This window comes from Lissotriton vulgaris, unplaced genomic scaffold (assembly GCF_964263255.1).
Source record: "Lissotriton vulgaris unplaced genomic scaffold, aLisVul1.2 SCAFFOLD_630, whole genome shotgun sequence".
NCBI classification, from domain to species: Eukaryota; Metazoa; Chordata; class Amphibia; order Caudata; family Salamandridae; genus Lissotriton; species Lissotriton vulgaris.
Window position 1 is genome coordinate 990,603 of NW_028252722.1, and position 16,802 is coordinate 1,007,404.

General features: G+C 48.5%; 1 protein-coding gene across 1 annotated transcript in view; it reads right to left on the minus strand.

Annotated features, from left to right (window-relative positions):
• Positions 1-16,582, minus strand: part of LOC147662061 (atlastin-2-like) — a gene marked incomplete at its 5' end in the record, with an annotated part of 106,322 nt that extends 89,740 nt beyond the window's left edge. The window contains one exon of the mRNA XM_086951143.1: positions 16,520-16,582. Within this exon, the coding sequence (XP_086807269.1) occupies positions 16,520-16,582 (63 nt within the window). The remainder of the gene's footprint in view (positions 1-16,519) is intronic.
• Positions 16,583-16,802: the final 220 nt, after the last annotated feature.

A 16,802-nucleotide genomic window follows, 5' to 3' on the forward strand; every position in this document is an offset into this window, starting at 1 on the left:
TTTGGTCTGACAGGTGTCTTTGACCGCACTGGAGAACGTGATCCGACTCGCGATCTCGGCCTGGGTGACCTCCTGGGACTCCGAAGAGATCTAGCTGGTCTGGCTGGAGTCTTTGCCTTAGAAGGGGAATATGTACGGGAGTAATCCGAGTCCGGACTACTCTGTTCAGATACAGCCCCTTGAGGATGTTGAGAAATCAAGCTGCCCGCTGATCTAGGCGTAGATTCTGGGGAAACCTGCACAATGTTCAAGCCAGGAGATGATGATTTTCCTCCTGAAGTCTTAGAACCAGGTGACTCCACCTCTGCCGTCACTTTATCCCTAGACGGCGAAATCCTTGGCGAAGAAGTCTGGGTGACTAGCGGCGTCGAGTGGTGTCTTGAATCACGTCGTGAAAGGCTCAACTGAGAACCTAGACGTCGATCCGGAGACCTCGACGTCGATCTTCCTCGACGTTGCGTCGACGGCGACCTTTCCTGGCGTCGACCTCCTTGACGTCGAAGGGTGGGATCTGACAGTCCCTCTCGACGGCAGCCCGCTATCCAGCGGCGACCTAGATGCCGTCCTAGCTCTCGACGCCGATCCCTTCCGGGGTGGCGGAGAGTCTCAACGTCGACGGAAACCTCGACGTCAAGAGACTTGGAAGTAGCAGCAGCCATGGACTTCGAGCCCGAAGCATGGTGCCTTGACGCCGACTTACTTGACTGCGGCGGAGATCTTCGACGTCGTGAAGATGATCTGGGCCTTTTCGACGGCGTCCTCGACTGAGATCTTCGACCTTCATTCCTCTTTCTGGAAACAGGAGAGGTGGAATGACGCCGTTTTTGGACATGCTTGCTTGTAGGAGACGATCTAGGGGCTGTGGAAGCACCCACCTGGGGACTTTTGTCCATCTCCTGCATGGCATGAAGTCGAATTCTCTCCCTGTCGCGAAGAGTCCGACTTTTAAATTTTTTACAATGATGGCAATGATCAGGAATGTGTGAAGATGGAAGGCACACAATACACACAGAATGTGGATCATTCAGAGCCATCTTTTTGTCACAAGGACATTTCCTAAAAAGAGCAGGCATTCTGACAGGAAATTCTTGTGGGTTACCACAGAAAAATAAATCAGAAGCCTTATTTATTCAAAAAATGTCGAAATATTTGAGAAAACTCTCTCAAAGAACCAATTTCAGTTGAAAACTGAAGAGCTCAAGCTCCAGGATCCTCACAGAAGGGCCGGAAAAAAGAACTGACCCAACTGTCACCTGTGGTGCACCATGGGAGCAGGGGGTTGCCTTCAGGTCTTAAAGGTACGGTACCCCTACTCTAATGCCTTAAAGGCAAGGTGTCAGTTTTTCTCTGTTTGCTTTATACTCTACTGCATCCTACTGGCAAATGCCTGCAATTACAGGTTTTCCTATGGCAATAAAGCATTGTTGTATACAAATGTTTTCTGCTCTCTTTCTTCCTTAGGGTTTGGAAGAGTACTACTGTATGTATGCAAATTTATGTAATTTTGCGGCAATTTTGCCAGTTAGAAAATGTTTTTTTGGCTGCAAATATATGTTTCACATATATATACATATATATTTATATGTATTTTCTATATGCTCCGGGATCCCGCACATGGGCGGGGATTATTCATAGATTATGACTATTGATGAGTATCCCCTGGATGAGAACTATTAGTTGTTTAGGACTACTGACGAGGATTCTCTGGAAGATAGCTAGGACTATAATAGGACTATAAGTAAACTTTCCTTACACAATGTAGGTATCCTCCCAGATTCATGTGCATCCTACCCATCTTCAGCTCGCTTTTGCTTTCAGTGATAATTCCAATGGTCCCATGAGCTACACTCTTCACCTTTGCGCCTGACTTTCACTCAGTTCCTACATGAATCTCAAACATCTAGCACAGCATATATGAATTGAGGCGGTGTTGGGTTTTGTGAAGAGAATAAAGCAAGAACAAAAATCACTGGATCCACAAAGACAAATTTACCTTACCTGGTTGCCCCATTCTCTCTCCTCCCCAAATCAACAGACAAACGTCATGGTCCTTAAGACTCATGCGAATAGAAGACAGCATATACATGACCAGGCTTTAATCTAATAGGTTGCCCAGAACTTCTATATACATTTTGCATCTTTTCTTTAAGATGCACCCAGAAAGTAACTGCTGTAAAAATCATGATGAGTGGCCCACGTTGCTGGCCAAGAGATGTCTGCAAAAGAGACAAGTTTCAAGTTCAATGATGCTACTGTTTTGAACTGGGCATAATCTGAGAATTAAGATACTTTCTAGCAAATGTAAGAGTTGGAAAACCAAGACCCTCCACCTGATAATAGAGACTACTTGCACTATTTGACAAGGACTGAAAACACCATTTTTCACAAACAGATGCTCAGATTCTAATGTTTGTACTTCCCAGGAAGCCTTTAAAATTGAGACATCTAAACTGCTTAATCTTTAGTTGAAGAAGCAATGGGCATACACTGGAAAGTGCTCACTTAGTACCACTATTGCCAGAAAGCTAAGGATAGAAAGGACATCAAACTGGTACTTAATGTCATTTTTCAAGTGATGAAACTAAAGGAAAGATCTGACTTAAATAGATGAGATATCTATTCGATCAACCTCCCACCTACCCTACAACAAAACCAAAGGCACTAAGCTTTTAACACAGCAAACCCGAACCTTGACCCAAGTTGAAAGTTAAAGAGGTTATATTAAATTAGAATGGTACTTGAAAATAAAGGCACAGAGCAGAAGATATGCTTTCTGCAAAAAGATGAGATTATATGTAGACTGACTGTATAATAAATAGCAATGTATGAATAAGCTGAATGCCACAAAGACACGATGAATGCAAGATCGATGATATGTCTGATGATATATGTAAAACAACTAAAAAAAAGTAATATTTTCAAGGAGAAACTTTCAGAAGGTGAATTTATGTATGCCACAATGGCAAACGAGTAAGTTACATCTAAATTTATAGGGGCTGCACCAGTATATTTAATTCTCATAGGTGTATAGTGAGGATGCTCAACTTCCCGTTACCCCACCACTGAAGTTAGATATATAAGAGAAAAGGCTTTCTCTCCAAATAATCAAATTCTGAAAAGAAGCATGCAGTCGTAACTTCATTCCTTCATCAATTATGCTCAAGCATGTAATTAAACATTTCATTTGCAAACAAAACAAAATATTATAAGATCCACCAAATCAGAAAATACAGTGCAAAGAGTTTTGAGATTTCTTTTTTTTCAATTATTCTTTATTTGTAGTCAAATGCAACAGCCCAGCCAACACGTTTCATCCAACATTGACTTCATCAGGGTTGGACTTTTCTTTTAAAGAAGCTCACCAAGGTGCTATTTCTGGTATCAGATGTAGTATAGGTATATAGGCAATCACCGAGGCATCAGCTCGGTACAGTCATGACGGATTTAATGCCTTCAATCCATATTGAAAAAGCCTTATTGAACACCAAGTCACTTTAGGCACACATTTTAGCCGTTTCTTCCCTTGGGGGCAGATCAGTGATATTTAAAAGTTCATCTGTCCCCAAGTGGAGCAGAAAACCACTAGATAACAGGCAAAGTTTGTTTGTGCGTGTGAACTGGAGTTCGGCTGACGGTCTGTATGTACGATGTTTGGCTGGCTGTGTGAGTACTGGCATTTTTGTGTGTGGACTTGCGCTTGGCTGGAGGTGTGTGTGGACTGGCACATGGCTGGAGGTGTGCGTTGAATGGTGCTTGGCTGGCAGTGTGCGCTGACTGTCGCTTGGCTGGCTGCGTGTGTTTTTGTGGACTGTTGCTTGGCTGGCAGTGTGGTTTGCGTGGATTCCCAGCATTTTTTTACCCAGAATCCTCTGCAAACCTCAAAGTTAGCTAAAAAGTCACATTTTGCTCACATCTGTGTAGGAAAGCTGAAGTATCCCTGGGCCGGCACAAATTTCCTACCACCTAGCGTTCTCCTCTATCTCCTGATAAAAATGATACCTTGCTTGTGTGGGTGCCTAAATCAGTCACCATAAAAATATTTAAAAAACTGCCCTTATAGACACGCTTTGGTCCCTCCTCAGTTTTTCACTTTGTATGTTTTTAGGCAGACTCTTCTTTGGGCACCCACAAGGTATCGTTTTTATTGGGCGATCGAGGGGAACGCTGGTTGGTAGGAAATTTGTGCCGGCACATTGATCCCATGTAGAAATGTGAGCCAAATGAATTTTTTTAACTGAATGTGAGGTTTGCAGGAAGGTTTCCCTAGATGGCTACCAAGCCCGGGAACAAAAACCCAGATACCCCATATCTATCACAAAACAACTTGGTTTTGCGAGGGAATCACCCTCTATTTCGTCCCGGGCTTGGCAGATATCTAGGAAAACCTACCAAACCCAGACATTTCTGAAAAATAGACACCAGGTAGACTGCAGGAATGTGTAGCTTGCGTGGATACCATAAAGTTTTCTTACCCAGAATCCCCTGCAAAACCTCAAATTTTGCTAAAAACATTTTCCTCACATTTCTGTGTGGGAAAGATGTGTCATCACAGGGCCATCACACATTTCCTACCACTCAGCGTCCCCCAGGTCTCAGTTAAAAATGCTACCTCACTTGTGTGGGGGGCCAAGTTTTTAGGCTGACTCAGCATTGGACACCCACACAAGTGAGGTATCATTTTTATCAGGAGACCAAGGGAAACGCTGGGGGGAGGGGCAGTGCTAGAAGCAAAGGGATTAAACCTTGCTAGGCTCACTGAAAAGCAGAAACATGTAGTCTCTTCTCATAAGGTAGAAACACTGTCACTTTTACCAGTTACTTTGAGGAGAACCAAATTAAACTGACACCCCCCACTCCCCCCAATCAGCTCTCTGACCTTTATAATCTTAGGGACCGCATCTCTGCGCCATTTCTTTGTGTTTGATAAGACTCTTTCTGACAAGTTCTAACTGAATATGGGAAATCGTAAATCCGGTATTTGAATAGCGCAAACTACTCACCCTTACGGGTCTCAAGGCGATGGGGGCCGTCATGGAAATTAAGTGAGCTATTGCCCAGAATCACATGGTGCTGAGCTGATCTGCCGCCGGAGCCGGAGGATCGAACCGTGAGCCCTGTGCTCTGAAGTCAGCTGCCCTGGCCACTGCACCACACCTTACCACTGTGAGGAAGCCCATCAATATTTTGAGGACACTTAAAACAGGCGAGAAACGGGTCTGCGTACGAAGCATACCACCCTAAGGAAGGTCCAGATTTCTATTAACTATTTAGGTCTTGAGGTTGACCATATTTATGTGGATGGAAAGAAGGCTGTCAAATTGTCTCAATAAAGGATTTATGTCCCTTATCTTGGTTCTGGTGCAGAGTTCTTATAGTTTGATCTTCATTTATAGTCACTGAATAGCACTGGAAAGCCAGGAATTCAGTAGAAATAGTATTCACATAAAAAGCAGGCACAAGACAAGGCAAAGAAACCGTGCCCAAAAACATTCAGTAAGGAAGCTAGAGCACCACACCATATACTTTGGAACTGGAGTCAAGACAAAAAGGTCTTGTAAAGCTGGGTATGGACCTCCTAGTGGCTACTGTACATAGATCAGAAACGGAAACATTTCTTATTAATGCAGCAGTAGCCACTTTACTCCTTGTAGGATGGGCCGTGGGCTTTGTAGACAACGCTCTGTTAGCATTAAAATAACATTACAGGATGCAATCTGGAAATACTTTTTAGAAGTGGCCAGACGTGAATGAAAGAACCCACAATTAACAAAAAGTTGATCCAACTGTTGTAGCGCGATAGAACTTAAACACCATTTTAACATCCAGTGAAAGTAAGGTTCTCTCTGCTGGAGAGAAGGGGTTCTATAAAAAGGTTGGAAGGGAAATTTTTTATACTACTTTTGGGTGAACAAATTGAGTTCTCCCAATAAATATCTGCATTTATTTTTTAAGAAAACCGTATAAAGTTCACTGTGGCTAAAGTGATGGCTACTAGAAAAGATGCTTTCCAACAAATGTGTTGTAAGGCAACAAAACACATCCCAGGTGTGAGTCACGAAGGGGTAGATGTAGGTCACACCACAATAAGGGTGTGGGATCCCCAATGATCCAGCCCCTCACCCGCCCTGTAGAAATACTCACAGCAGTGAGATAGAGTAGCATTACATAACTTGACTAGTCCCCAGGAGGTATAGACACATCATAGATCAATTCCCCAAACCCGCCAGACATTGGTTTGTCGCAGCAGACCCCTCCCATCTTCAACAGAAGGCCAAGTTGGAGTCAGGTAGCATCTAAAGGGCATCGCAATGTGTCAACCCCTTCCTGAGTATGCAGAACCCCCACCACCACGCAGATGAAAGAAACCATATCCGCAAGGAGCGCTATCGGAGGTTCCAGCCCCCTCAGCTACGTATGTCACGACCCCAGCCCAGTAGCATCCAATGGACAAAACTCCTACCCCCCTATCATCAGGCCCTACTCAATAGTTCTAGGTTACATGTCAGAGTCAATCTTGTTGGTCCATGTATCCTCCCGATGCTTCGCTCAGGAGATATTGGTCCGGGTGAGATCGCTTCTCTTACACCCACTCTTTCAGCGCTTTTTGTAAGGCCTTTTGGTCTGTGAAAATATGCGAGCGTCCCTGGCGATTAACTCTCAATTTCGCAGGGTACAGCTTGGCGTAGTCCGCTCCGAATTCTCGGAATTGTCTTTTAATAGGGGCAAATAAGCAGCGCGCCCCCTGAACCTTGGCTGTAAAATCTGGAAACAGCGAAATAGTAGACCCCTCATCTTAATGGCTGTTTCTCACGGGCTAGCTTAAGTGCGACCTCCCTGTCCCTGTAGTTTAGCAGCTTCGATATGATCGGTCTGGGGGTGCACCCCGCTCTGGTCTAGGGCCCAGAGATCGGTGCGCCCTTTCTACCACAAACATATTTGAGAAAGAAGAGTCTCCCAGCAGTGTTTTTAACAGCTTCTCCATGAAGAATTCCATGTTCCACGTAGCTGTAGACTGCGGCAGGCCTGTAATGCGGAGATTACAGCGCCGGGAACGGGCCTCTAGGTCTTCTGTTTTAACCTGTAGACTTGGAGCACTCTGCCCATCGGTTTATGTTCAGTATGAAGAACAGTTTGCGCCTGTTCCGACATATCAAGCCGTTCTGCGTGCTTATCCAGTCTTTTGGCCATGCGGTACATTCTACAGGTTAGGGCATCCATCTTGGTGCCTAGGGAGGTTATTCCGCTTAGGAGGTTCTTTCCCATGGACAATAGTAGGCCGCGAATGTCCTGGCTCTGGTCCTCCGCGACCTGTACCTGTTCTTCAGCGCCACCCTCCGTCAAAGTCTCGCCAGGTTTGGTCCGCTTAGGGTCAAAAGACAATTTGGGTTGAGTCCTATCCACTCGCCCCATATTGGCGTAGCGCAAGTCTCTCTCCCGACGTAAAATTCAAGATGGGTGTTGGGGCTGCAGAGGGGCGCTCCGCATGACGCTATCAGTGAACACACAGGAAGGGCCCTGAGATCGTTCAGTCCAGTACCGGGGCTGTCGCAGTCACCGCGGATTAGGAAAGGCCCTCAGGGAGCTAGTCACAAATTTCGCAACATGGCGGCCTCACCAGGCCCCTCTGCTTACACCCAGTCAGTAGAGTCCCTGAGCCAGCGTACTGCACCTCCCCCCACCAGCAGGACTCAACCTGTGGATCGCGAGGAGAAAGGGGGGGGGGGGGGGGGTGGAGATCAAATAAAGCCCAGTCCCAGTGCCCCGCGTATACATCCGAGGGGAGGTTCAAACAGCCGGGACACCTCACCAGGCCCCTCTGAGTTACCAGAGCGTGGTTCAATCGTCGCAGTGCTAGTCACCGTACCTCTACTTGATAGCAAACAGGTCCCAGCCTCCGGCAGTTCTGTTCACCCCGCCCGCGGTCAGTTCGCGGCCGGTCCACCACGCTGCATCAAGAATCAGAGGGAGGGGGGCAGTCAAGCAGCGCTCCTCTCAAAAGGCTTGACCCCAGCCGTCAGGGCAAGGACCCCGTGTAGAAAGGACCTCTGGCAGCACACGGTCACAAACAGTAGGGCTCCCCTCAGCGGGCATCCACAGCAGCCCCCGAGAAACGCTCCGCCACACTATCTAGGGAGAGGTGGGGCCCAGCAACAGTCCACCCTCATCAGCCCTCACAGACCCCAGAGTGCTGGGGCTCGCTGCGCCCCCAGGTCAAGCCGCCCGCTTCAGAAACAATAAGTCCCAGTATCAGGAGCACTAGGGGCCGAGCAGTAGGCCTCACCGCATAGGCAGCCGCAGGCCGCATCAGTCAGAATCCAGGCGAGGCACGGGGAGAAAACCAGCCCGACCGGCAGCCACCAAAGAGGCAGGAGGGTCGTAAAGAAGGTCTCACCGCCGCACCCGCAAACGTCTCAGGGCCGCTCCCCAGCCCGTGTCCAAGGGGTTGTCGCAGGGATTCCGTGCTCAGACAGAACTGTGCATAGAGGCCTGGAACCTCAGTGAATTAGGGTGTGCCAAAACTCACCTTAGTACCCAAAAATCCCCTACCAGACTAGCTATCAGTGTCTCATTGGTTATCATAAACTCCCAATGCTTAGACAAACCAGAACATGGACTTAGTACACCTCAGGTAACGTGGAACACATGAACACGCTTTCGTTATACAATCATTTCAATCCAGAACAAGGAGTAAAAGAGGACATGTGCATATTTGAAATGTTTATTCACTAATGCAGTGTTCTCAAACGCAGTATCTTAGCTAATACAAGCAAACATATTATAAGAAACTAAGTAATCAGCATAGTCACTAGTCCATAGAACACAAACGGTGCAAGCATAGTATTATGCTAAAAATGAATAGGGTTTAACAAAACCTAATTCTCACCCTCCCTAGCTAGTATATTGTATTATATCTAAGAAGGTCTCTTTAGGTTTTAGCAGAGCGGCCCCATACCTCAAGATCCTAGTGTTAAGGGATCACATCATCAGCAACCAGCTCTTCGGCATGCGAAGCACCATCAAGTGTGTTTGTATGCTCTTGTGCAAAGCAATATAAAACACGCCTAAAGCCAGAACTTGGCTGCAGCTGCATGTATGTTGTGTCTAGGAACGTGAGAAGATCAGTGCTCACAACAACCACTGTGTTGAGATATCCTCGAAGGTTTCTGCACCCACTGTACAGACACAGCTCGCCAAACAAGACTGTTATCAGAGTAACATATTATTCTCACAAGAATCGAAAACATTCTACTAGGCTCAAAGCTAAAGCAACAGCTATGTGTCGTGTGCAAAAGCAGCAGAAAGGTAAAATGGCGTTTAAACTCCTAAAAAGCTCATGTCAACTTAACACGTCATATAGGATATATATATATATATATATATATATATATATATATATATATATATATATATATATATATATATCGGGGCCTGCAGTCAGCAATCGGAGCGTGGCCTGTGCTCACCAGAAGGCGCCACTCCCACCGCACCAGCAGGGCTGTTCGGCAGCACTCCCAGGTTGCCAGCTCCTCCCCGGCAGTCGCAGGGCAGCGATCACAGAAGGGGGCAACCAGTTCCCTCTCCAGCAGTCGGGCCAGTCCACAGCCCCGCAGAATCCACAGCCGGGTCGCTGTGGGAGCCAAACTTCGCCCCCCGAGCCGGAGGGAAGAAGGAGGGATTCAAGGCTCAGCCCGCCAACAACTCGGGGCGAGTCCACCGCAGCATCGAGGGAACCGTATCTCCGCCGAGTGAGCAGGTAGGAGAGTCGGCCCTTGTGCGATCAGTTCTCTGGTGCCTCCAGTATTATGGGACACTGTAGGGGGGAGAGAAGCGGCACAGCAGCAGGATAATTAATCGGAAATGTGGCAGTCTATCTGAGCTATCGGCTCAAGCAGCCATCTTGGTCGCGAGCTAGATCCGCCCCTGTGAGAAGTTGGCCTGATACAAAGTGCTCACTAGAATAGTGAACATTATATATCAGTCCAAGCAACCCTTATGGTGATTGGTTGTAAGTCAACCTTAGGCCAGCTATCCTAGTAGCGTGGATACGAGCAGTCTTCGGGCTAAACTCTAGAGGGCGTGTTAAGCCAGCTGTTATACCATCACATATACCTCTTGAATACCAAGTGAAAGGACACCACACAAGTGTTATGAAAATAAACAGTGTATTTATTAGAATCACAACAGCCCTGTACTCTTTATGAGGACAGGGTACTAAGCACACAACAAAACTCTTATGAAAATACTTCAAGTTGCACAATTTACACAAATGCCCGAGGGGCACGAAAAACCATATACTATGGAAGTGGAATGCGAAATTACTAGCAGGTAAGTACTGTACTAATAGGCTTTGGAATCGCTAGGACTACGTTACTGAACCTTCAGATTACTAGTAGGAGGCCTAGGGGACTCGGGTGCAGAGTGTGCACTCTCACGCGGGATGCGGGATGCGGGACAAAGTCTATGGGAGCTAGTAAAGACAAAGTTAGTGTTCTCGGGCGAACCCGATAAGGTAGATCGAAAACGACAGTGGATCCTGACCCTTGGATAGTGAGGCTATGCTGGGGCACCGAAAGGCCGAGTTTACCTAGCCCAGGGGCTGCAGCTGCATATGTCTCAAAAGACGTCGGGAATCCTCGTAGACGAACCAGGAGCCTGAAGAAAGAAGTTGCTGGCAGGCGACCAGTGAAGATAGTTCGAGTTGATCCAAGCCTGGATCGAAGATGGATGACACCTGAAAGCAGAGGGGACCAAGTTCGTGACTACTAGCCAGTAGTCAGGTGGCACCAGGAGGGCACCGGAGGGTAGTCACCTCGACTAGGTGAGTGGGCGACGCTGTGCTCTGCAGATCTCACGGACCAGGAGGCGATGTCGGCGACCAGGATGGAGGTGCGAGCTGTCCCACGATGGATGAAGCTGTCGACGTCGCTGGACCCAGGATTGGGGCAACAAATCTTGGCAAATTCAAGCCCACGCGGTGGACCTAAATTGCCGTCTGGAGTGGACCAGGAGGGTCCGGGGTGCTCCTCTTTTGGAAGGGAGCAAGGGCCAGTCTGGAGCAACCAGACCAGCAGCAGTGATGTAGTCGGGCGTCGTTAAGAAGGCCACAAGCCAGCGGGCTAGTAGCCAAACAACATGGTGAGCAGCAAAAAGCAGAAGGGCCCCACGCAGATCGTGGAGATGCTGGGAGGCTGGACTTCGGTGCTGGAGCTGCTCAGGGTCGGGGCTTCTCGGACCCCAAAGCACTCACCAGAGGATCCCTCGGCGGTCGTGCTGGATTAGAGTCGTGCAGTTCTGACGATGGCCGGTCCCTCGAGGTTTCGTCGCACCTACGGTTCTCAGCTTAGCTGTAGGGGTAGGTAGAGGTCAGAGGTGCCAGGGAAGCCGGGTCTCGTCGTGCTGGTCGGTCAGATTCCTGAGGAAGGACGTGCAGCAAACCGCAGAGTTCTTAGATGGTGCCTGCGGATGCAGGGTGACTACTCCTTAGTCACAAGGGAGAAATCTTGAGAAGAAGTCTTGAATTCCTTTCGTAGAAAGTCGTTTCAGGATTCAAAGATGATCTAATTTGGAAGGGTCCCCGCTCCTGCCTTTATCCTAAAGAAAGGGGTGGGTACGCGACTAGGTCCTGCCCTAGGGGTGGGACCAGGAAGGGGGGTGGTTACACCCCTCTACCATGCCGGACTTTCCCCAGGTCAGGGGCTGGTGTGCCCCTGGAACTGGTTCTAGCCGGCAGATGCGTAGTGAGCACCGGGGTGCCACTCAGCAGTCACCTTCCTGTAAAGCCCTGCCTACCCAGGATACACAAAACCCTGTCTGGGATGGTGCTAGCACCGCCCCTGACAGGAAACCCTTTGTCCAAGCTCTCCTTGCTGGAAGGACTCCCAGCAGCAGGAGGTCAGACTCGTGTCTGTGGTGGCAGCATCCATTTTGTGGAGCTGAGGCTTCGTTTAACTTTAACCGGGGTTCACAGTTACATACATGTCGTGTCCCTCTAGAAGGGTGGAATGCTAACCCCGTCGCCAGAATTGGCGAGGGGTTAGTATTCCAATTCGTATGACACCTTACTCGACATGTTTTGATAAAGCAATACCAAAGATAGCATTTAACCACGAGGATTATAATGCACTTAAGAGTATATGGTATGCGTTATCATGGAACAGCTATTAGGACTAGGTTCCACAAGCTGCAAACGGGCTCAGCTCATGCCAGAGCACCATTTCACACGATTCCAAGCACTCTGCCTTCAGGATTGTCAAGGCCTGCCATAGGAGTGACTGATAGGAATCTGTGTGTCCATTTTTAGGGTTAGATATAGGTGTACTATATCTAAAGCAAAGGGTGATTACACCACCTTGCCCCAGCTGTCGTGCAGCCAGTTGTGTCAGATTTAGATGGCCATCCAGGGGTGGCATAATACATGCTTCAGCCCCTGGTAGGCCCTGGGTACACCTATGCCCTGAGTTACAGGGTCTGATAAGGTGGCCCAGTCCCAATTGGATAATGCACCTAAGGTACACATGTCAATTTAGTGAGAGAACAGCTAGGCTGTGGGTCTGATTGGCAGGCCCACAGCCAGAGAAAGTCGTAAACCAGTGAAACAAAAGCAAAAAATCTGGGTGATCATAGGATTGCAGACCCTACTCTCCTACAGCCCCTTCAAATGGAAGCAATAGTTGCCGCTCACCATAGCCCTGGTGGAGAATCTCCAGTAGATGGTTCGCCGGAAAGTGAGCCACTGGGTCACCCATACACAGGATGCCCACTGCCGTGGACACCGCGTGAGCGAAAGCCGCACCCACCTCCGTAGGCCTCCACTGCAGGGAAATGCAGCTCCACCGTGGGCGACGGCTGCAAACCAAGGCGGCCATCCCAGAGGATAAGCAGGGCGGGCAAGGGCCAGACCTGGAAGTCAGAAGGGGCAGACGAATGAGGGACCTGCGCTCTTCCGACGAACACCTCTGCCTCAGGAAGGGTGGACAGCCGCCTTTCAACGCCGGTGAAAAAGACACCACACAGTGACCCGTCTCCGGGGAGGACAACACCAAAATACAGGCTGCCTCCGGAGAAGGAGCATCCAAAGACCAATCCGCGGCAGGACCACTGCGTGGAGCCGTAGAGTCCGCCACCGGAGGCAGAGTGTCGGCACCCTCCGGTGTCGCCGGACCAGGTTCCTCCCAGGCACCCGCACCGGGGAGCGGTGCTGGAGCCGGACCGGCCCCGGAACAGAGCCGACCCGACCCCCACTGAGGTAGCCATCCGCGTGGGGGAACAAGATGGTCCTAGGGAGTGACACGAAGCACTCCCTCAATCGGGGCCCAGAATGAGGCGTAGATTGCTCGACAACCCATACGGTGGTGCCAGGGACGATTCCACCTCCGACTCGCCCCCCCCGTCGAGGCAGCCGCCTGCGGGGGAGGACGAGAGGGGCCTGGAGAGGGTAGAGGGGTCCTTACCTGGCCTCGACCCGGAGCGTGGGCGAGGAGGGTTCACCGACCCCTGTGGCTCTGCACAGTCCAGCTGCTGCCGGCGCCGTAGAAGCGTCACCTCGGTCCTAGATAGGACCACCCTGTCAAGGGACCGAGAGGGGCTCAGGGATGCGACCCGAGCCCCGGGGGCCTCCCGCGACCCCACAGGCACTCCCGCAGGAGTTTGCGGCGAGGCAGGGATGCTGTGGCCTGAAGCAGGTGCCCCAGTGGAGCCGCACCCCAACAGAGCCACACCCTCCAAACCTGGATTCGAACCAGTCTGTGCTGCAGAGGGCCCTGCGCAAGTCAAGGGGTCCTCCGACGCCCCAGAAGGGAAAGGAGGAGGAGACGCCAGCGAGGCCTGCAAAGCCACCGCGTATGTCTCCATTTGGACTCAACGCCCCAACACCGGGGAACGGTGGATAGGTCGACACGCGGGCGGCATCCCCCGCGGAGAGTCCACGCCCCCGGTAGGCCAGAACCCTGCCCCTGGGGACAAACTGCAACACTTACCCACCAGGGAGCAACGCTCACGTGACATCGGAGAAGGGTGAGGGCGACGACCACGGCCGAACCTGAAGCCGTCTGCCGAAGCAGACCGAGGGGAGGACGTGGACCTGGAGAGACGCACCAAAAGAAGGTTCATGCGGCGCTTCCACCGCGACTTCGGCTTTAACGGTTGACAAGCCTCGCAGTAGGTAGTGCTGTGATCCTCCCCCAAACACCACATACAAACGAGGTGCAGGTCCGTCGTCGACATAAGACGCCTACAAAACGTACATATTTTGAAGCACGAAGGCATTCGCACACTGTTCCACCAAAAGAATGGAGAAAAAAGGGCCCGAAATAGAACCCATAGCAAGGACCGGATCTGCGTTGCACGTGGAAAAGTAAAAACTGACGTAGGCGCGCCAGTGCGGGTCTTATATGACCTCGCTGACGTCACGTGCGTGGACGACGCCTGGCCGGAGTCGCCCCACCCCCGGCACGCAGGCATGCTGTGGCAAAAAAGTTTCCGGATCCGGTCTCACGCCTGGGGATAATTCTATGTGAAGGGAATTTGCGGCGAGTAGTCTCTATCAGATAAGGTTATTGGAAATGGGAAGAGCCTCAGGTGTTGCTAGACACTGGCTATGTGCAAATAAGTATTGCGAAAATCTATGGCACACATCCAGTCCACCTGAGAGTAAATTTGATGTAGGGCAAACATTCAAAATGTTTATCTTTACCCATTTGTTCACTTTTTCGGATAAACTCCAGATCTTTAATGTTGACTGGGATCCTTACTTTGAACCATAAAGTAACAGCAATACATTTCTTTTAGAGGTTAGGAGACATCGTCACTCCTTTTCTGATTTGAAGCATGCTTACCTTCTGCACAGGTAAATCTCAATGGCACGGAGGACTTGTTTTAGAAGAGTGGCTAAAGGAGTTGAAACAAACTTCAGAGAACAACCATTTTAAGCAATATTCAGCACTCATCTGCGTTATATTACTTCAGATGTTTGTTAATCCTCACCAAAGCAGGAGTCACAGCTTTGATGGTTCCAGTAGCAGCCACCGCTTAATGGCAGCCTCTAGGTTTTCAGGGCTTCAAGAGTAGGTCTATTGCCGATGATGGTGCTGTGGAAACCACCAATTAAGTTTGGTGAAGATATCCTAAAGGGTTTCAGACAATTTTGATTGTAGAGTAGATCTTTAGACATCTCACCAAGGGCCTACAGTTCCAGAACAATCTTCTCCTAAGCTAACAATGATGGAGTTCATTTATTTGTGGTAACGGATACAATTAAGCAAGGGAGGGGACAACAATTTACGATGACCAGACATCCCGGTCATGCTACAAACCACCCCACCAGCCCCTCCCAACCCCCCTGCCCCCAACCCCATTCACCCCACCCCAAACTCCCCCTGAGGCCCCCTCCTCCGATGTTCCGCACCCCACCCCTCCCAACCTCTAATCAACATATAGTGGAAGTATAGGGGTTATTTCATAAAATATTTTTCAGTATTTTCATCAACAAACTTTCAACAAATGGCGGCACAATTTTAATTCTATGTCAAGTCTGGAAAAGGGCTTGAAAATTTCTGTTAGTACATTCAAATAATTCCATTTATAATTCCACGAGTATTCATCTAGTGTTTTCCCTTCAAATCATAAGTTTTATAATTTACTTTCTGGGGCTTGACGTTTGATGTTTACCATTATAAACATAGGGCTACAAGTCCAGAATGCAACAACAAAAACTATACCGCATGAGTGTTATGTAAGAGACCCATTATATTTTCCTCTGGGGTTCCAAAATCTTCCGAATTGTTAAAAAAGAAAAAAAAACCTGCAGAGTTTCTGAAACACTGGTCTTTATTGTTTTTATGTCTCATATGCTTATAAGTCTAAATGAGCGTTTCTGTCCCATGTCAGGGTATACTGCCACAGTGGTCCTGGGTTGGTACCAACTTTAAGTTCCTCTTCTTTCTCTATGGCCTGCCCCAATTTCAAGTTTTGCCAATTTGATTATCCAGGATTGACCGCTACATACCCAAGGGATCTAAACAATTGTCAAAATATTAAAAACTGTGACAGAGGAGGTGGAGTTAATGAATTCTGGTCAAATACAAGGGTAGAGAGGATTCCTTTGAGAAGGCTCAAGCTCTGTGTTCACAGGAGAACCAATGGCCTTAATAGAGGCCATCTCCTGTAAAGGTTAAAGTTTAAACAGTACTATTGCATGATGGATTGTAAAGAACTTTGCTCTCTTCCTCTCCATTATCTGCTTTTCGCGATGCACAGTAGTAACAAAACAGATTTTGTAAAGTCCCAAGTGGGGGAAACAGAAGCCGTTGCCTCTCACTAAAGGGCGTGATTTTTATGCAGTGGCTAGCATATTTTTTAGGCTTACTGGCCTATCTACACTGAACACAGGCAACACTGGCAGAGATTTTAGAAGACCCCAGAGGAAGGTAGATCCACCTCTGATAGTTGGATTTGGCGCTGCACCTATCCACCTGCATCGGGTAATTGGCTCAATCTCTAAATAAAACAAAAAATACAATACCTGCAGCATGGACTTTGGGTGTGGCAGCTCCTCTCCTTGATAGATTTTGATGTAAGCCTTGAAATGAAAGAACACATTTTAGCAGAAAAAAAAAATCAAAGAAACAATTACTAGACTGCTATCACACACTAAAATGGAAGGTATCTAGATTAACTTCGTGGAAAGTATTACTAAAATTCTGAGGCATGAGCTAATGGATCTAAATGAACAGGCAGTGCAATGAAAAAAATAATAAACTCCCTTCCGCTCATGACCATTGTGCATAGGAGAAATACTTTAACTC